The 22,620-nt window shown below is 40.2% G+C and overlaps 1 protein-coding gene across 4 annotated transcripts in view; it reads right to left on the bottom strand.

The window, feature by feature from the left end:
- The window catches only part of mef2aa (myocyte enhancer factor 2aa), an 89,201-nt gene that overhangs the window by 44,374 nt on the left and 22,207 nt on the right, over positions 1-22,620 (bottom strand). For all 4 annotated transcript variants that reach the window (XM_061823947.1, XM_061823943.1, XM_061823946.1 and 1 more), the window contains exons 2-3: positions 13,266-13,538; positions 3,524-3,727 (exon numbers count right to left, since the gene is read on the bottom strand). In XM_061823947.1, the coding sequence (XP_061679931.1) occupies positions 3,524-3,727; positions 13,266-13,319 (258 nt within the window). In that variant the 5' untranslated portion in view covers positions 13,320-13,538. The remainder of the gene's footprint in view (positions 1-3,523; positions 3,728-13,265; positions 13,539-22,620) is intronic.

Consider the following 22,620-nt stretch of genomic DNA (forward strand, 5'->3'; position numbering starts at 1 on the left):
TGAATGTTTTCACAACCTTTCTTCTTGTACTTCCAACTTGGTAATTGGTATTTTGCCATTTTATTATTTTGTTTTCACTCTCCTATTTTGCGTTTGGGTTGGGACATTATTTTGAGTTCAAAGTTTTCATTTAATATTGTTTTTATTCAATATTTCTGTATCTCTGTATAGCATAATGGATTTGCCTTGTGTATGAATGATGCAACAGAAATCAGATTGCTTTGCCTTAATATTAAGACAAACGTGCATTGGTGGACCCCAGATCTGCAAAACCAAAATGTGTGGCGAGATTGAACAAATTTTCATCTTCTTTAAGGAAAATCTCAACAAGCCAAAAGGAAAAAAAATGGTGGTCCCCCTTAAGTAAGAAAGCCATACGTCCATTTAATGTATTTTTATGCAGGTGAGCGCTAGCTTTTTTGTTACAGGCCCCTGATGAAAGAGCAACTGCACGAATCGACTGACTTGACAGAGAACTCTGGTGGAACACTGCCAAGCAGGTAATTCACAAGCAGTGTCAGCAGTGGCATGAATAAATATAATATGCCACAGCTGACTCTTCTGTGCTACATGTGATGTCTCAAATTTCACAGAGTTAAATCCTTTCATGAGGTGCAAAAGGCGACAGACTCACTCCCTTAGATCCCTGATATCTGCTAATTGGCTTTAGGGAATTATTATCAAATTGACAATGAAACACTGTAATGTAATCTGCATCTTTGACAAAGGGAAAGCCAATGTACCCCGATACATAGCACTATTTTAATCAATACATATCAACTAATACAGTGGGCCATCAAAAGCTAACCATGATCCATTCTCAGATACCGATTGCTCAACAGTTATTTGCAGATTTTTCAAAACCATCCATCTATTCATTTTATAAAGCACTTATTATCACTAGGTTGGAGACAGCTAGGATAGGATCCAGCTTGCCCGCGACCCGAGTGAAGATGAGCAGTGTAGAAAATGGATGTAATTAACCTTGCATCCGTGTCTTTGGGATGTGGGAGGAAATCAGAGTACGGGGGGAGAGCATGCACAGGCACGGACAGAACATGTAAACAGCACTTTGCATTAGGATGATGGCGATGAAGATGTCATTGACAAAAGTGCATTTCACTAAAAATAAGTAAAGTCCAAATTGGGATTAGCTACGTGTGAATATAAATTTCATAGTACTAAACATTTATTGACATGTCAACATCAAAACGTTATCTGTTGTGTCAGTTCTGTGATCAAACTGTCTGCCCTAGGTTGAGAAAATTAAAACCACAGCATATGAATAATAACCTTTAATCTAATGCTAATTGTCCATAGTCACTACATCTAAATAATTTAACAAACTCGACTGGATGATTTAATTAGTGTGGAGAACACACGAGCAATTGATATTTTGTTCATATTACATTTTTTCGGCGGATGGCTACATTTTTTATGTCATGAATTATTCACTTAATTATAAATTTCTTTCATTCTGCATTAGCCAATTAGGTACACTTCTATTTATATTTGACGAACGGAAAACAGTCTTGGCTTTTGCTTAATTGTGTTCTCTTGTGAACAGTAGGAGTTGCAAGGCTGTCATCAAAAAGTACACGGAATAGCTTGTTCAGAAACAAAGTTCAGTTAAATTGAGTTTGAAGTAGAACTTTAACACAATTCCGTGCAATAAATTTGATCAGTCAATCTCAGTTGTTGTTCATTTATCTTTAATAAAGTGAGAATATTTTTTTGGTGTTCTGATAAATGGGGGAGGGGGCCTACATATCTAAAGGAATCCTTAAAAGACGGACCACAACCCCCACACACTTGTTCCCACATTTTGTTCTTACGATACGATGCAAGCCGTTGTTGTCATCGTCACCATGGAAACTAGCCTTTCAAGTCAAGATAAAGCCCAGTGGTGGTAAAAGACGGGATGCGGTAGTGTCGGAATACAAGATTTCATTAGTGTAGTCTCACAAAATGAAATCATGAAAGACCAAATTTGTCTTGTTTTATCCAGGGATTATGTGTTGTCTGTCAGACGTAGAGTCTGTCCCACACCACAGCCATGTTTTTTTTTTTTTTTTTACTTTATTGGCAGTCCAATATTTACAACAACTACAAAAAAAGACAGGCGACATGGCTAAAAATAAACTAGCTTTTGGATTCAAATACACTGTACACGATGGCAACACGGAGTAAATGTCTTCTGCAGAAACAATCATGTCATTGATCAGCATAAAAGGCTCATTATTGGCTGATACCAATCAAGCTGATCATTTCGGTGCCAATATATATTACTTACATAGTTTGTTAGCAGAGGTGAGTGAGAGAATGCATCACATTCAGACTTAAATACAAAAATTAGTTATTGTCATTCAATCATGTTAAGCACTCCAATTAGAATATCTGTTTTTTTGTGCGCTAACCTGAACCTAAGCCACTCGTTCCATTCATCCATTATGCTATAGTGGTTATTCTCATGGGCGGCACGGTGGAGCAACTGACTGGCCTCAAAGTTCTGAGGAGCTGCGTTCAAATTCCGGCTGTGCCTGTGTGGAGTTTGCATGTTCTCCCCGTGCCTGCGTGAATTTTTTCCGGGCACTTTGGTTTCCTCCCACATCCCAAAAACATGCATTTATCGGAGACTCTAAATTGTCCTTAGGTGGACTGGTTGGCAGTAAATCACAGGGCACCTATAGACAAACAACCACTCACAGTAAAATTCACCCCATAGGGTAATTTTGACAATTTCATGAATGTGAGAAGCATGTCTTGTCAATGTGGGATGAAGTTTGAGTAGCCATGAACTTTATTGTAAACTCCACACAGTAGAAATGAGATTGAAGCCCGAATCCTCACAGTGAAATTCGTAGCTCTTTTTTTTTGTTAAGAAAACTGAGAATTTCAGTTGATTTCTAAATTGCAGCAGTTCATTGGAATAGTATCTCAACCTCGTTAACGTAATCTCACTTTCAATTAATTTACCTTACTGTTAAGCATTTTGGCAGACGATTTTCTACATTGGGATGACATTGCAGCCTGCAATTTTCAGAGCCGCTGCCAGAAACCTTTTAAAAGCTTGAACAGCACATGCTGAATTTGTACTTTATGATAAAGGCGCTGAAAACCCAGGCTGAGCATTTGTCAGCTACTACAGTACAGTGACTGTATCATTCGGGAAACAGGGTCCATAGTGGTCAGATAAGTTTCCTACACCAGTTAGAGAACATAAACATATCAGCATCAACATATCATGTGACCTGTTCTGAAGAAGGAAACTTACATTGACAAAGCACTATTATCTGTGGAATGGGTGTTAAAAGTGTGTGTGTGTGCGTGTGTGTGTGTGTGGGGGGGGGTGATTGGATGGCCTTGAATCCAGAAAATAATGAATTATTCAATGATAAGTGCAATTCATCGTTTTGTGTGAGGGGACTGAACGGAAATATATCGGGGTGTTCGCTCGCAGTAGACGACACACCTCCCTAAAAAAAAAATATCAATCAATCAATAAAATATTAAAAGTGCTCACCTCCACAATGTCTGAGTTGGTTCTGCTCTCGTGGGGCTCGTTGTACTCTGTGTACTTGAGGAGCACTTTGTCCATGTCCGTGCTGGCGTACTGGAACAGCTTGTTGGAGCTGTTGAAAATAATGAGGGCAATCTCGCAGTCACACAGCACGCTCAGTTCATAGGCCTTCTTCATCAGGCCGAACTTCCTCTTTGTGAAAGTAACCTGAGGGTGACACAGAACAGAACAACAGTCAGGATACAGAGCAGAAAACATGCACATTCACAGTTCCAAACAGCTTTATAGCAATCCTGACTAGACTGCAATTTGGTCAGAATTAAATAATTGACCCTAGCCTTGTTTTGCTTTTCATGACAAAGTATTCGAGCCACACCAAGGATCATTAGGTCATGAAGAATTGGAAAATTGAAGAATATGCACACGAGCGATTGTGTCAAATAAATGGACTCTGAAAGACCCCAGCACGACTTAAGTCATTTTCTGAAATGTGTTTTTACCCCATTTTGAAAAAATTACCTAATAATGTATCTCTTGTAAAAATACTATACTATAGAATTATAGTAAACTTTTTCCCCCCCCACACATTCTGCCCGAAATCAGTCTGTTTTGAAGAGTAGTCCTGTTTTAGGCAAATGCACTTGGAGCTACTTATTACCATACCATATTTGACCCCTTTCTTCTAATAAGTTGCCTCCGTGTAAAATAAGCAACATGCGAGGGCATACGTGTTTAGTTATGTTGACAGCGCTAAGGAAAAGCAGAAATCTTCGCGAGTGACGTAGATAATCTTTTGAAATTAAAATATCGTGAATTCAGGCCTATTGGCAGAAAAACATCTGGAAATCAGGAATGCAAGGAAAATTTTAAACAAAGACACATTTTCATCCCAAAAACTAGACAAAGTTAGTTTGGCAAATTATGTCTTTAAAAAGCAAATGCAAACTACAAGGACACATGAGCCCCATTAAAATGGTCTTTTCACTTATGGAGGGAGCATATCACCATTAAGCTGCCGAATTACACTTTGCAAAGAGTGTAGTGGATCAGTGTATGTAGTGCATGAAGCTGAAGAGAGTCAAACACTTGAGGTGTTACAATGGTGTCAGGTCATTTCTATACAATTATGTCAAAATATAAAAAAAAAAAAAAAAATAGTAAACAGCCATCTCTAACAGTTTTGACGAGTAATATAACAGACAAGTTCGTCCACTAGAATGATGGTGTTTCTCCAAAATGACAAATGAAGAGGTCAGAATAAGACTCGCAAGTCAGCAAGCTGAGTCAGATGGGTCCATACATTACTGTAGCCACTGATTCCATATACGGAAAGCTATCTGTGTACTACTGCACAAGCTTTGTAACTTGAGTCCTCAGATGGGACATCAGGTCATACATCACTCCAGCTGGTAATGTAACACCCCCTCTCCCCCGCCCGCACCAATGCACCACAAGTCAAGTGACTATCTCCTGTGTCTCTGCAGTTCTGTTCTGTGATGCACACCACCTTTTTACACTGTGCTACACTTCTTTAGCACAAAAAAACCCCACCAAAAATCACAATTTGTTAAATTGCATTGTACTTTAATTTTCTTCTCAGTAAATACGGCATGTCTTTATTTTATGTCCATGAACCACAAAAAAAAGGTAAGTGTCTACCTACAGTATTTAATTTAGTCATCTGAGCTTGCAGACATGTCAATATTTTGTCTGGTATAAACACATTTACAAAGATTTAAGAGAAATATATACAATAAGCTTTTAGATTATAACTAAACTTTTAACAAATCACACTTATTTAGCTGTACCTGTAAAGGCATCTTTCCCTTTAGTAATGTTTTTGGAATGCAGCCTGTGTGCATGTCACTCCGATGATGGCCTCAAAGTGCATTACCAAACGTTGGTTGACAATTGGACATGTGGCGAGACCAACCGCAGGACACTCTCCACCCGCTGAGAGCACCTTTCGCTCCTAACCAGCTCAACCGGGGGGGCTACTCACTCGCTCATCTCCCCGTCTGCGTGTCTGTTTGTTTGCTCAACCTAGCGGAATGTGAAGGTGGAGGGGCCTTCACGTGAGGGGAAAAACGATTAACAAATTGTCCGCTCTTTAGCAGATGAACACGGGCCGTTAAGCCGTGTAGAGATGAGTTTTTTTCCCCAGCAGGAAGCTTGCGTGTTGAGATGCCAAGGTGAAGGGACATTGTTCTACCTTGCTGATCCAACCGTTGCATTACTTTTTCCCTGCCACATACACAATAAAAGCACAGTAATTTAATGATGCCATTCAGAAAAGACCTCTACAGTACATCGGTGCCACCTGTTTATTTACACTCGACAGTGATTCCTTGTCTATTCGCGGTTCACTATTCACTAGGGCTGCAATGATTATCTGGATAACCCAAATCATTCCATTACAAAAACTGGTGGAAGCAAAATCACTGCCTCAAAGCTTTGGAGGGATTTTTTCTTCCCCCCAAATGACCCTGCCAGGAAAAACTCAGCGGATCTATATGATTCAAGTAAATGCCCTATTTTGAGTTCAAAATGTCCAATTTCACCAAAAGGTAATTAATTTGCATGTATGAATGTTAGCTCATTTAATAGCAGATAGAGATTCAGCTGCACTTTCAACTGTTCTGTTGAACAAAAGGTAAAAAAAAAACTAATAAATAACAAGCAATGATATTCATTGACAGGCTTCAGTTGGCCACGATTCACAGCTAGTAACTCCATACACAGATAGGATTAGTCAGGTAAGAGCCAGACAACCTCTATGGTACATGCTTATTGGCAAACCCCTACATCACTCACAAAGCCTGTCCCAGTCTCTCAAAGCCATTCACACCCAAGTCACAGTTACTACCGTAGAATGTAAGGATGGCAAACTCAAGTAGACAAAAAAAAAAAATGGCCTCCACCTCACACATACATTATGTTTAATAATGCTAAATGAATATTTATCTGAACACCCAAATAATCAAAGGGATAATTAATACAATACTCATTACTAAAAATATTCATTAGCTGCAACCTGCAACCCGACGAATCACAAACTCACTTTATCATGAATGCTTTTTACTGTGGAACCTATCCTATCCTCAGCTATCGGATGAAAAAAGAAAAAGCCAGGCTAACATGAAAGTACTAGGCTAATCGGTATCAAGAAATTGTATTGTTGAAGTGAGACCTCTGGACTGTTCCTTGACCTTTATATGTCTGGGAATCAGAATCAGATTCAGCTTTATTGGCCAAGTCTGTTGCAAGAACCAAAAGGATTTTGGACGCTGTAGTTGGTGCTATTGAAGATAACCTACAGCCACGATGATGAAATATACGTAAAGAACAAGTGTGGAGAGTGAGCATAAACAGACAAAAGTATTTAAATCTGGTACTATTGAGTGCTGGTAACAATTCCCAGATACTGGGAATCGGTAGCATACCTGTAGCACTTCCCAAATAGCTTTTGATTGGGGTTAAATTTGGGCATCAAGGCTTTTTTGGGGTTTCTTGTCAGGACAGCCAATACAGGATAGATAGGTGCCCACTGAATTTCATGTTGATCACTAAAACTAGTGTGTGGGCTTGATTCCTTTTGTAACTTGCCAGGTGTCTACTGAGTGAATTCTGGTGGGGTTGTATTTGGTACCCCTAAAATACATTTTCACCAGGAATAGTTACAACTCAGGCATGTTGAGGCCTCACAAAAAATATCCATATATATTAGTCGAAATAATGTTAAACTGATTCCGTGAGGGACTCCCTGGTGCTCAGTCTCTTAATAATCAAACCAGTCAATCAAGAATTTATTCACATACTCTTCACTAATGTGCACTACATACAGGTTCAACAGAGACCTCCCACCTCCTTCACCTCCATACACATACACAGGCAGACAGACACACACACATGCAGTTGATGTGTCAATCAAAAGGTCTATCAATGTCGTTCCTCGGGCAGAGGCGCCAAAGAAGACAAACAAGACATCTGGGGCTGTGAGTGCAGCTGTGACTGGGCCGTGGTGGAAGATGCCAGAGCCACTAACACTCTGGGAGGGGTGAGAAGATGGAAGCCTTATTAGAACCTTGTGTCATCCGTGATGGCAGACATGAGATGCTTGAGAGTATTGAGAGAGCGAGAGCGAGAGAGCGACAGAGCGAGAGAGCGAGAGAGAGTGAAAGGTGGCGCACCAGCTGGCAGAGTAACTTCAGCCCTTTGGCTGCTTCAGTGCACTGTCCACCATGGCTGGCTGTCGGTCCAGATCATCTCTGCTGGAGACAGTAAAGAACCCCCAGGATCTCCATGTGGACAAATGAGGGTGAAAAGGTCTTGACCTGGGTGGGAATAACCTTGAAAGGGTATCCTGAACACATCTTGAACCGAGAAAGACTAAGCCTGATCATTCACAAGTCCAGTAAGTGTTGCTGACTGCACCTGAATCAAATACACCTTACAGTTTGGATCAGCTTTGCCTAAACTTTGATTTGGGATTAAAAACAAGTTGAACAAGAAGATCAGCAATTCCTGAACTTGAATTGAACGAAAATCTACTAAAATGTGTGAAGATCGCCTTGTGCCAAATTTAGGCTTGAGAAAAAAACTGATCAAACGAGAAGGCCAGCCTTTCACTAATTTACATTAGGTTTGTGACCAAAACGGTGAAAACATGACTGACATTTCCTAAACTTTGGGTTGAGACACACACGTACACGATAAAAAGACCAACCTTTTTCAAACTCAGGCACAGATCAAATGTGGAAGGATAACCTTTCCTAAATTTAGTTTGGAGACCAAATGAGCTGAACAGGAGAACTAGGCTTTCCCAAAATTGGGTTTTAGACCAAAAAAGGGGGATGGAAAGACCAGCCTCGGCTGAATGTAGGTTCAAGACCAATAAGTTGGAGAACAGCTTTTTGAAAATGTAGGTTGAAGAGCAAAAATGGGAAGATCATCCTTTTCAAACCGATGAATAAAAGGATAAAACATTTTCGATGCTGCTGGATGGTCGTTATTGAGCATTCATTGGCAATCAGTGTAACAATCTGGCTTGATGACCAAGGCTGTATTGTGTGATGAACCATCATACATTGAAGGCATATGGTCCTGACTATTCAACCATGTATGACAAAACGTAAGATGTATCCTACCATGTATAAGGCTTTAAGACATATGACAGAGACATCAAGCAGGCATTGAAACTGCGACCAAAATGGTCACATATGCTCCCATTGTTACAGTGTGAGAGTAAAAACGTAAGTTCATGTTTTAATGCTCCCTCTGACACAGTCGCACTATATAATGCCTAGATCAGACTATAGGATCTTAGCTCCAATATTGGTCTGATTAAATGTCGCTGGCTATTTCCCAAATCCTGCCCAGCATATTTTGTCAGGAGCAACAAAACCTCTACAAGTTAGCCCTACAACAGCCCTTTGGCGCTAAATGAAAAGTTGTGTATGTCAGATTTTTTCTTCCATGTAGTATGACTTATTAATGACAACTCTCAGACAATGCATCTTTATGTTGACTAATAGTATTGCATTTTATGACTGACGCATGGCCTCGCTGCTTGTTGCCGTCTACATACTTGCACAAAGTTGCCAATATTTATTTACGTGCACAAACCAATGCTTCACAAAACTTTAGAGCACGGATGGACAGAATGTAAGCATGTTTATGGCCGTAATTTCCAGCCTATAGACTGCGACTTTTTATTTATTTTTCGTTTATGCGGTGATGCGGTTAATTTGTTCATTTTTGGGGGCAAGGGGGCACTCAGGCGGAAAAGGTAAGTGTGAGACCAAATATATGTGCCGAGGAAGTGACTTTTACCAGTCCGGCCCTGTTAGCACTGCGCTAGCATGTTGCTGCTGTGTCTCAGTGACTTTTACCAGTATGTTTTTACATTTTTTTTAACTGGCCCTGTTAGCGCGGCAGCACTAGCGTTAGCTTAACACTATAACCTCTGTGTACCATCTTTCTTTGTAAATATCTTGTGTTTCAATGTGAGCACTTGCGGCTTTTACACGGCTGCGGCCTATGTATGTACCAAATGGTATTTCCTTTACAAATGTACTGGGTGAGGCTTAAAACCAGGTGCGCTCTGTAGACCGGGAATTTAATGCTGTTAATGCTTGCACTAGTTTTCTTGGCTACATAATGTTTTATTGCCTCATTGCAAACCGTATCATATTAAAAGTATGTGAACATACCTCAGGAAATCTGAGCACTGGTGAATACCACCACGCGTTTTCACATTGACCGGGAATGAGTTTTATGGTTCCGCCTCTCACACCGTTTTATTTTACAAGATAAAACTCCAGGGATTGTAAAATGTGGTAGCATTCGAATACATGTCGTGTAATGTTCCCGCTGTCTAACCGAAATATGGTAAGATTTTATGGCAGTAATTTGACATAGTGCAATCATGAAGGACCAAATTTGTCTTGTGGGTCTGATCTAGGCAAAAGACAGAGGTTGAAAGTTGCCGTCTTTTCCTTTTACTGGGAGGACATGCAGACGATGGCATCATATAATGGCATGCAATATCTGTAAAATATGTATGTATAGGTTAATAGTTAGGGTCAAACAAGCCTGTTACAATATGTCCGCACACTGACTGTACAGTAAGTGAAGAGGGACACTCTTGGAACGGGAACAAAAGGTCATTCTGAACTGCTTTAACAGACCAACGACAATATGTGGTTGTCAGCAACCCCTGCAAAAGGGCCCCTTATCAGCGATGCTGGCTGGTGGGCCCCACCTCCAACAGAGGGCTGATACTGGTCTATAACAATGACACAACGCAAACCGACATTCCAATGACACGTTGGGCGTCAGAGAGTTCTCTAATTGGCGCCCGCACTTGCTGCTTGTTGGAAATGAGTCTACAGCTCAACAAAATGAAGAAAAGTCATCAGTCAGGGCACACAAAAAAGAAAAAAAAAGAGGATAAAGAAAAGAAGAAAATGAGAACAAGTAGTAGCTGTTGAATCTGTTATTTGAGAAGAGTACTTGCTTCCAGTTTGTCCGCTTTCCATCAAGTATCACAAAAGTTGCCTTATGTTTGGCAGCAATATACGGTTCTGTGAAAAAGTATTGGCCGTCCTCTCAAATACTTATGTTTTTGCAAAGTTTCCCCACTATTATGTTTTAGATGTAAATATCGGACAAATATATATATAGATATTTAAGTGAACTTAAAATGCTGTTTTAAATGATGATCTCATTTATTCAGGAAAAAAAATATTCAAAGCTACCTGAAAAGGTAAATACCCTTGTTAAATCATGAATAGATTGTGCCTAATCAGATTTTTTTTATTAATTTTCACTAATAACACCCAAGCCTGATTATCATCAGATATAGTCAATAAATAAAAATCAATCAAAAAGAATTTGTCCAGACAAAATCAAGTTGGACAAAATATCAAAAAATGCTGCAACATAATGACAAGTTCAAAGAAACCCAAAACAGTCGGGAACTAAAGTAATTGACATCCATCAGTCTTGAAAGGGTGATAAAACCACTTCCTAAATCTTTGGGATTCCAACAAACCATGGGGAGAACAATTATCCTCACATGGAGTGAACATGAAACAGCAGTGAACATTCCCAGGAGTGGCTGGCCGACAAAGATTATCCCAAAAGAACAGAAATGACTCATCCAGGAGTCCACAAAGCAACTCGGGACAATTTCTAAAGAACTGTAGTCCTCTTTCACCTTGTTTAAGGTCAGTGTTCATGACAACATTAAGGAGGAGACTGGCCAAAAATAGCATGCATGGCAGACTTTCAAGGCGAAAACCACTGCTGACCAAATAAATTATGTGAATGATTCTCAAGACTTTTTGAAGAATATTATATGGACAGATGAGATGAAAGTTGAGCTTTTGGGAAGATGTGTGTGTCATTACATCTGGTTTAAATGTAGCACAGGATTTCAGAAAACGGTACTCTGAGTGTGATGGTCTTTGGAGTGGGGGGGGGGGTCTCCTGGACAGACAACATCTCAGCGGTCACCAAGAAGCTTCAACAACATCTCCACTTCTCTCAACAGTCGCACTCAATAAATCCCAGCTTCCTTGCAGCCCAGAACAGGAGGGATTGATCAATAACCACGTTTTATGTTCCTTGTTCTTAAATTGAAATAGGTGCACCTCAAAGAGGGCCTGAGCAATCAAGGGTGTTTTGAAGAGTGTTAATCTGTTTGGGAGCTTATTTCAGAAGAGCAGACAGTGAATTCCATCCAGCCTTGTGGCTAGGCCAGACCATAGTAGCTGAGAAGGATGCTGTGTACCCTCCTGACCCGCCCTGCTAAATGAGAGGGTGCTGCAGTGACGTGGCCACTCCTAAATGCTACCAAACACATTACAGAGAAGGGCCGGGGGGGGAATAACCACGGCTGCCCAGCACTCCTACTGCCTCATCAGTTTTTCTGGCCAAAATTTCAGGGTAGCAGGGGGAGCACGTCTGTAAATATGACAAAGAAATGTCAAGGTCCTGGTTGAGCTAGATGGGACTTGGGGGAGGAACGTCTCTTTAAATCAGCGCAAACAATGACAGCTGCTGGACTCTGGGTGGAAGTAAAGCAGGAGGGAAAGCTGGGATGGAGGTAGGCAGGAGAAGGCATTTTGGTGACAGATATTCTTTGGAAATCACATCACAACACTGAGTGCAGAGTTCTGACAAGGCTCAGACAATGAACATACAATATTTCCATTTAGTCTGCTTGGATAGAAAAGAAACCCAATTTTTGTTATTAAGATGCCATACAAACACAACAAACTACAAGATGATCCTGTGAAATTAGAAGCGACATGATCTTGTAATCAGTGACATCTGTGTTTTTTTAGTTTTTGTAATTAAATTTAAATTAAGTGTCAATTAGGCCAGGCCACTCTTTCTCACCCCAAAGTCAGGTTAGAAAGAATTCAGATCAATGAAAAATGTAAAATTAAATTCTCTAACAGTATCCAAGTGTCTCTTTATTGCAATTTTTGTTCAAAGTCAATTATTATCAACAGTGGTTAGCATGTCTGCCTCATGTCAGGATATCCGTGTTGCATTCTCCAGTGGAACGTCTCAGAGGCAATTATAACACTGTACTGCACTGTATAGTAATATCAATTCATCCATTTCTTGTACTCATTAGGATCATGGGTGATTTGTAGCATAACCAGCTAGCTTTGGGTGAGAGGCAGTGTGCCCCTTGAACTGGTCGATGGCTAATCACTGGGTACATAAAGCATTCACACACACTATTTTTGCAATATGGGAGGAACCAAGAGAAAACTCATGGGAACTCCAGACATGGAAGTTCACTAGAGATTCAAACCTGGATCAACTGACTTTGAGGCCGACATGCTCACCACTACACATTCATACTCACTTACAGTACAGCACATTTCTTACACAAGGTAATTCAAATGTGCTTTGCAAGATTAAAAGCAGTGGAAAACAAAGACCATTTAAAGACAAAGAACAACACTATAAAACAAATTACGAAAACATACGGTGCAAGAAAAACATTTAAAAATTGACTTGAAAAATGCTTTAGGGCTCAAACTTAATCATGACAGAAAAGTATAGTTCTAATCATTAATCAAGTTTTTTTTTTTTTTTTTTTTTTTTAAATCTAAGTACAGAAATACAAACCCCAAACATCAGAGCTGTGAGACAAATAAACTAACCACTAGGTCACCGCATCGTCCTACCATAACATCAGATTTAGTTATTGAACACGTACCTGTCTGTTCCTTTCATCCATTATCCTGGTGATCTGTATCTTCTTCCGCCCCATGTCTCCTCCTCGTCCTTTTTCCCGTCTCTTCACTTGACTTCGCTGACGATATCGGACAAATGAAAACACACACTCGCACACATACACGCACACACACGCATACACACACACAAACACACACTTTGTTCTTCTAGCACATTGTGCTAGTCCTTCTTCTGGTATGCACACTTTCACTGGTCTCCACGCACCATATGCTCTTCAGCAGTCACCCAGCACAATCTACAAAAAAAAAAAAAAAAAGACGACCATAGTGAGTGAGCGCCAGAGAAAGAGAGAGAGGGCAGAGTTAACATGACACTCGGTAATGTCTCCTTAGGCACTTCAAAGCACAAGAGTCTTCTGTTCTCAATGTCATTCTGAGTATGAGACGCACATGTCTGGGGCCTTATCTCCTCATGTGAGCCACAGCTGAAGTCAATGAAAGACAGCCTGTGACAGCAGGACACATTAACGGACGATTACGTTGCTGTTCAAATTTAAAAAAAAAACAACGAAAAAAAAAACAGCAACAACAAAAATCAATAAACAGTTAAGCCAAAATATTATGTCAATTACCACATATCACATAACCACCCATCGATCTTTCTTTTCGGGTTGTTCATGGGTTATTGGCAAATACGGCAGCAGTGCTAAAACTACCACCAAATCCTCACTTTTAATTTAATAAAGGACACAATTTATACAATGGTGTTACAACCAAATATTCAACAAATGGTGAGAAAATCCCTGCCACCAAAATTGAGCAAAAGCTTGGGAAAAAAGTAAATTTTTTGGGAAGAAGAATAATTCACCACCACTAATAGAAATCTGACTTTATGTAAACACATAAAAGCCCATAATCAAGCTTTGCTCATTTATCAGAACCTGTGCGAAGAGGATTATGCTTTGTAGAAAAGTGGCATACAATACTTAGTGGTTGACTTCAAAAAGCTTTTTTTATTCCAATTTTGTGCAGATGAACGTATCGTAATTAGGAGTAAATTTCAACTATTAGGGAAATCTTTTAAGAAAAGCTTAAATTATTTAGTTGGTCTACAAAAAGGGCACTGTAAGTAGAAAAATGAAAAGGTGGTTACTTCAAAGCGTTATGCGGCTGTTTTACCCACAAAAACACTGTAATTGGTAATGAATTTATTATATGTTCCCTATTTTGGGGGGTTACTGAAATTATTTTTTTTTCGAGAGAGGCCCCGTAGCTCAGTGGTTAGAGCACTGGTTTGGTAAACTAGAAGTTGTGGGTTTGTATCCCACTGGGGCCTCCACTCCCTGAGAAGGGTTGCGTCAAGAAGGGCATCCGGCGTAAAAATTGTGCCAAACATATATGTGCGCTCATCTGAGATTACACGCCGCGGCGACCCCGAAAGGGACAAGCCGAAAGTAACCTCCACTGGAATTTATTTAATACCATTTTTAACGGAAAAAGCACAACAATTATTGTAAATGTAAAAAAGTCCTTGCAATAAGACGAACTGACATGCAGTGCATTGGTGGTTACCTCTACAGGTTTTATTTAGTAGGACTGGTCTAAAACTGCACTGAAATTTGTTGAAAACTGACAAATTAATTGGTAGTCATTTGAAAAATGTTTGTTTTGGTAGGATTTTACACAGAAAAAATGCAATATTTAATAGAAGAAGTTGCCAAACTTTGAAGGGCTACTTGGAAAAAACAAAGCTTTAGTTAGTAGTACTAGGAACTGTGATAAGATGAGAAATATTTGAAAAGTGAAAAACAAGACTGAGAAGGTCAAAATCTTGCATGAAGTGACTGGGGTCACCAAGTGGCTACCTGGCTAACTAACACATGGGCCTAGATAATTTGCCGAGAGAGTTACATTTTTTGAATTGGTTTGATGTTTTCCACTGGTTAACTCCACTACTTATTATTTAAAGTTTTAACCACATTCAGAGAGAGCGCTTATTGCTCCACATGAAAACAGAGAGATGTGATAACCTAGTGAACTTCCAAAGCTGACCACGATACCAACTTTGTCCTTAAGATGATTAAAACAACAGCCAGTTCTCGGCTGACATAGGTAGAAGTCTCCTGGGCTACAATGGAGATCGGGAGGGGGGAAAGAGATTGGAGTATATGAAATACACGAATGAATGAAATACATATTCCCACTTATCCACATATCTGGTCAGTGTTCCCTTGGGAACAACCACATCTGTCCTGTTTCCCTGAGAGAAGAATTATATCCCCTGGCGTGGAGGCACACCAATAACTTATAGTGAGCAGATAAAAATGTCTAAATAAGTAAAATATATCTTATACATTCCCTTATTGGTGCAAATGCAAAAGGGTTAATGACTGCAGCAATTAGAGTCAGTTAGCAGTCATGAAAGGAGCTTTCCGAGGTAGAATTGCCAGTGTCAATAAAAAAAATACCCACTTTTCAGTGGTACGCAATCATTATGGCTTAAAGATGAACTGAAATTATGGTGTCTAGCTTTCTGGATCGGGGAAAACCTGACTGAGATCACTCTGGTCACAATTGTCAGGATAAGACAGAACAGGAAAATGTGTGGACTTGGTCTTGATCTAATGGCAGTTTCCTAAAGATTTTGCTGGTCTGCCAGAAAAATGCTATAAGCTACAGGGGTTCCTGATTTATTGATGCAGTTTTGTCCCAACTGCAGCGACATCCAATCAATGAAATGAAGCAAGTCAGAATACACAATAGTCAAAAAGTAACTTCCCGTGATTTGTCGTGTATAATGCGCACCAATGTATAAAAAACACCACTAAAGTCTACCTAAATATTCTGGAAAACCCTTCAACTTATGTATAATGCCTTTTTACAATGCATAATTTTGGTTCTACTCATATGATCAAAACGAATTATCTGTATTTATCATCCAGTGTTTAAGTTTATACCAACGACACTCACGGTGGTTTACGTCCACTGGAGCGTAACACAAAGCAGATTTGCTTAGAAACTCAAGCCGGCAGAGAAGCTAGTGGAGGCGGTTTGGCCGCATGATGAAGAGCAAGTATCCCGGTGGGCTGTACCAACTTTGAGAAGCAGCAAGTGTTCGGTTAATGGTATTGGTTGGGAAAAAAATGTTATTGTGCGTCCCAAGTAACTATGTATTTTGATGTCTCCCTGCAAACTAGTTCATAACCTCAAAACGTTATGATGAGAACCCATGGACATCCCTTTTTGGGGTGCTGGTCGCAGCAGTAGACTAAATGTAGTTACGTACCTAATAGGTCAACACCACTAGTATCGGAATGCAAACGCTCCATGCAGTACCGTAGCAGTAATATACCACTTGCTATTTTATTCTCAGCCAAATTGACAGCAAAACACATCAAGCTCTATTTAGTGGTTTGGCTCGGATCTCTTTGCGAGATCAAGGCACAGGGGACAGCAACAACAACTACAAAAAAACTAAACAACGCTGGTGACAATGACAAAAAGACAACGGTGATTGAATCGGATTCAGCACGTCAGGAGGCGCCCAGGTGACTTGCAGTGTATAGGATTCCGTATAAGCAAGAAGAGCCTTAGAAGAGGTGACATGAATGACATCAGCTAAAAACGTGTGCAGACATCCACTTCTAAGGAAATCGGCTGGCTAATCAGCGTAGTCAGGTAAGGTTGGTTTCATTATCATTCCTAAGTAACGATGTCGTGCCTAACCCCACACCATTGGCTGCATATCATAGAAAAGATATGACGACTACCATTGAAGGTATTGTATCTGAATATTGGTACAGAGTTAAAAACGGCAAAAAAAAGTTGGATCAATTCTGAAAATCTCGTACCTACATTGTTGATATAATGTATTTTAGTTTTCTGCTGATTTCAATGCATGTTTCTGACAAGTCCTAATGAATGAACAAAGAGTTTTTGGATGACCCTCCCACCCCGAAGTCATAACAACTTTACTACTAAAGAGTGCTTTTTTGAACAACATCCAAAGGAATATAGCTTTCTTTGGTTTAAAAAAAAAAAAAAAAATCGGACTTATAAAACACAGCTCTGACAACCTACCAAAATATATTACATGTGGTTGGTTTTCTTTCTCCTTTCAAGATCATAAAGCTTTTTTCAAGTAACCATTGAATATGCCTTTTTAACCAATGAGCACATCATCTTCATACTAATACATACATTTTTCATCAATCACATTCAAAATTCTAGAACATATATAATACTTGTTTTTATTACAGAGGATCAAGCAGCAAAATTAACGTTACAAAAATCAATTTACTGGGATCAGGAATCTATCCCTGAATGTTCCAAACCCCCATTTATATGCCAGTGATAGAAGATACTTCAGGTTCTAATTCTGTGCCTGAGGGCAGTCTTTAGCTGAGCTTTATGTTAAGGTTTGTTCAGCATGTGCAATAAATTGAGTGTTGGACACCTGCTATCTGAATTCCCTCTCAGCTTGTCATTTCACATCTGCGTAAGAGAAATGTCATGGCAGCGTCCATTATGCCTCCAGACCTGAGCTGTCCTGCTGTGACAGCCAGGATAATGATGAGCACATGCTTGCATACTGGATTTGCCGGTATCGCCACTCTTTTGTTTGGCATTTGGCTAGATTTTCTTGATCAGCTATAAGAAGAAAATAATTGGTTAACTGACTTATCTTAACATGCAGTAAGTAAACTAAAATACTTTAATTTTACTTGTTCTTGTGGTGGAATACAAGTATAGCAATGTCTGAAAACAAGTGACGGGATCAATGCGTTCAATTTGTGATTTACTCATCACCAGTCTAGTTTCGGGCAGTACAGTAATTTAAGTCCTACCTGAATGTAAAATGTGCAACTTATATATTTAAACAAAAGTTCAGGAACAAAAAATTGTGGATGCTCCTCATATTCTGGTTCACTCAAGAGACCAAATTTTGCAATACACAAATAGGGAGTGAACTCTGCAGCGAATAGCTTGAAAAGAAGTTGAATAATTGTAGCCCCAAGCATTGAAAATGTTTAAAATTGGCAGTAATGAATGGAAGCGCAAAACGAGGATAACCTCAAAGTATACCCTCTTTTTTTTTTTTTTTTTACTTCACCCTTTCAGATCATGTTGTCTAACAGTTGGCCAACTATACAACTCTTGGTCAACTGTTCTTCACAACGATAGTAATGGGGCACAAGTGTCTCAGTGACCGCCATGGCCTCCCAAAGCGTACCACCACTGGCTGTGACTGTTGCGGGGCAGAGGGGATGGAATGGAGTCAAAGAAGCCCGACTGTGGCTGCTTACAGGATATCATTGGCTGAAGAGGACAGAGCTCGGACAAGCATAACAATGTGGCGCAAATGATGCAAATGCGCATTCTGTGTATATAAATACCCCCACAAATCAAACCTCTTACGAGGGACACAAGCCTTGACTCGACATTGCTATGAATACTTGGCCGCCGCAACCTTCCAGAGACTAGCAGACGCTGTGATATGGACCAATCAGAGCCAAGCTGTTTTTCCATGAAAATGAGAAAATGAGCTGTCCAGTCAAAGCAGAGATTGTTTACTGGATGTCCCATTTAAATGAGGTCCGACCATCTCAAGTATCAAACATAAAAAACAAACTAACATAAAATGAAAAAGGACATTTTAGGCCTTTACAAACCAACTTATTTTGCCAACCAGATAAAATGAAAGACTACAAAAATTGCCTTTCAGACAAATACCATAAACAACTGAAGACGTGAATTAAATGTTATTTTTCCAAGAAATGACATCTCTGTATGATCCCAAATACAGGCAGTCCTAGTTACCGACATTTAAGGATTTGTCTGAGGTTATGAATTGCATGTACATTGGATTTGTGTTGCCGCCATAGGTGCATAACTCTCCCTAAACCAAGGATCTCTGGACTCACTAGAACATACTGTAAATGGGGAAGAAAAAAAGTCTTCGGACACATATCTTAATCATTTAGGGGTAAACTTTAAATGTTACAATCCTAATTTCAGGGCAATTATAATTGTAAATTATGTCAGCACCGTAGAAACAGAATTACATTCTAAACCGAAGACTCCATGTCCTCACAAGTGGCACACTTTGGCTGGGATATTTTGGACAAGTACAAAACACTTCCGCATGGCGGGGGCTATAGCAGTAGATTTATCTAAAATGGGTCTGGTAGTTGTGGTGGGGTAGCCATTCCTGGGAGAGGAAATAAGAAGCGTAGCCAGAGCCTGACTCATGTTACAGCAGCGATTCCAACTACTTATCCTCACAATCCAATCGCAGGCCTCGGGTAGACAAGATTCCACTTCCTGCCCATCCACTTCCTGTTATTCTTCTGCACGTCTGCATGTTCTCTGCAGTCAAAGGCGAAAGCCGGAGAGGAGGAAAGGGAGGGACCACCTCGGGGACACCCTTCCCATCTGAGCACCATTGTGATGATTAGTCCGAGACTAAACAACCACAGAGGGGCTCATCTCTGGTGGCTACACTTTGTGAGCTTATTATGTTTACTGGAAGGTTCATTAAACAGGCGAGACAATATCCACGCGCTTACAATTGGTTGCCGAAAATCTTCCCTTGTTTTAATTCCTCAGCATTCCGCTGGTTAAATAAGAATGAATTGCAGATATACATTAGCATCAAGCTGGAGGATGCATGTTCACACAGTTAGTGATCCATTCATTTTCTGTGCTTCTTAACATCATTAAGAGCACAGGTGAGCTGAAGCGCATCCCACAGAAATCACCTATCGACAATTTAGAACCTTTAAAGGACCTAGCAGTGTGTTTTTGGAAGGTTTACATAAACAGGAGTACCTGGACAAACCAAATTGAGATTCAAAAGGAGATGTCGAGACTTGATCCAGACATATGAAGCACTTGTCGCACCATGCCACTCAGTTGAACTCAATTTAATTTTCTGCCACACTCATTAGGGTTGCGAGTGAGCTGAAACCCATCTCGGCTGAATTGGCAACACACGAGGTACACCTGGCCAATCGCAGGGCACACATAAACAAACAAGCATTCACATTTACATCTATGGACGATTTAGTCTTCAACAACCCTAACATGCTTGGTTTTGTATTGCAGAAGGAAACCGAAGTACCCAGAGAAAATCCATGAATGCCGGTTTCAAACCCAAACATCAGAACAATGTGGCAGATGTGCTAAGCAGTAGTACATTGTGCTGCTTGTTCACATAGCTATATGTGATAAGGCTGCAAAAGTGTCACTACTGGGTCATTAGACTAACTTAAACGCACGCTTTTACCATTTTGTTTCATTGGAGCCTTGACACCCATGCGGTAGGAAACAAGCACCCTCCCCTCCTTTGTACTTGGCTTTCATCAGGAGTTTTTGTTTCTGTAAATGGGGCTGTTGGCCTGAGGGAAGCAGAGACGAGCCAGGCCTTTCACGCCACCTATCACCCTTCCTCTCTTTTACTCGCCAACTACCACCCCTTTTTTGTGAGCTTATCTGCCTCTCCAGTGGTGAAAAGGAAGGATTGTGGCCCCTGCAGCATCCCTAGTGTTGTCTCCTGATGATAATCTGGCATCGGGGCTGATCCCTCAACAACAAACAACCCCTCCCTGTGCTTCTTTGCAGATGTGAGTTCCCTCTGTCTTGTTCCCTGCTTTCTCTTTCTTTCTTTCTTTGCACGAGCTCATGTTAAATCTATATCATTGCGCTGCGGTTTCCACAGCAACTAATGAGACATAATTAATAAGTGCCACCTTGCTAGTGCAAAGAAGAAAATTAAGTGAAGAGTCGTGTTGACTGAAAAATGTAGAGGGTTTTATATATAGTCTTATATTCAAAAAATTTCACAAAAACCTGATATCCCACATTAATTCGCTTATGGAAAAACAAATTCAGATCACATGACATAATGTGTGTTTCATTGTTTTCTGGAATCACCTAAAAAGCTTTGGAACTTCTTTTTCTTCTTTTTTCTCCAGCATCAATTTGCATGAAATTCTCCAAAATAGAAGGAATAGAAAATTTTTCAAATTTTCCATCCATCCATTTTCCAAGCCACTTATCCTCACAAGGGTCGTGGGAGTGCCAGTGCCAGCTAATTTCAGGCGAAAGTCTGACTACACCCTTAAATGGAGGACAGTGAGTCGCAGGCTCTTATATCGACGCTATCACTGTTTCCTCTTCGAAAAATGCCAAAGTACTGTAAATCATTAACAATTTGAAGCTAGAATTTTCAGTTTGAAAAAACAACAACACCTTTTGTCATATAAGTTTAAACTGGGCTACACGGTGGACAACTGGTTAAGCCATCTGGCACACAGTTCGGAGGACCCAAGTCTCCAAATTTGCAAGTTGGTTTTTTCCAGGCACTTCGGTTTCCTCCCACATCCCAAAAACATACATGGTATGTTAATTGAAGACTCGGGTTGTTTGTTTCTCTGTGCCCTGCGATTGGCTGGCAACCAGTTCAGGGTGTACCTCCCTCTTGCCTAATGATAGCTGGGATAGGATACAGCACGCCCGCGACCCTAGAGATAAGTGATAAAGAAAATTGATGGATGTTGAAACTGTATCCATGACCTGACTTCAGGATATTGTAAAATTTTCTTTTTGAAATCCTCGGAACTGATTACGCTGTTAACATGTAAAATGCACTTCTACTTCCAAAAAAAAAAAAAAAAAAAATCACATTACAAAACGACTTCCGGAATGGATTAATTTCATAAGTAAAGGTACCACTGGATTTCAAATGAAAAATAAACATTTTGTATAACGCTTGTGTCCTACACGGGGGACGGCTGCAAAATATTTGGGCTTGGAAAACCACCAACATCGTCTGACCCAGGGAGAACAGTGACTTCCCCATTCTCAATGGATCATCAGGTCAGTTGATCACCTCTGATATTTTTAATTGATTGAACATTCCAAAAACTACACCATTAAACTGATTAAATTTTTTGTAACGCTGGGGCTTACAGTGTTCTTTGAGTGGGGCAGTTGCAGACGAGCGGGATCCAGGTCTCATCCTCATTCGTCCATCAGTTCATAGTGGGCGTTTGGCCGATCAAAGCGCACTCAGAGGTGCCCAATATAGCCTGACGAAACACTGTCTTCCTACTTCTTTTTCATTGACTAAGATGTGGGACTTTCTTTGTGCAGAGATGCGTGGTGGTAGGGCAAGAGCAGGCGCAGGAACATGAAATGAGACTAGATCAAAATTGCTGGTAGGCCTGTCACGATAATTACTATAAATTTACCATTTCATCAATAAAATGGACAAGCATAACTTTTTCCGGACTCGATAAATAGCCATTGTTGTGGTGAGTTGGCGTACAGATCAAAGAGTGAGCCGACCGAGTTGGACGGCTGTGTCATTGGCTG

This window comes from Syngnathoides biaculeatus, chromosome 6 (genome assembly GCF_019802595.1).
Source record: "Syngnathoides biaculeatus isolate LvHL_M chromosome 6, ASM1980259v1, whole genome shotgun sequence".
NCBI classification, from domain to species: Eukaryota; Metazoa; Chordata; class Actinopteri; order Syngnathiformes; family Syngnathidae; genus Syngnathoides; species Syngnathoides biaculeatus.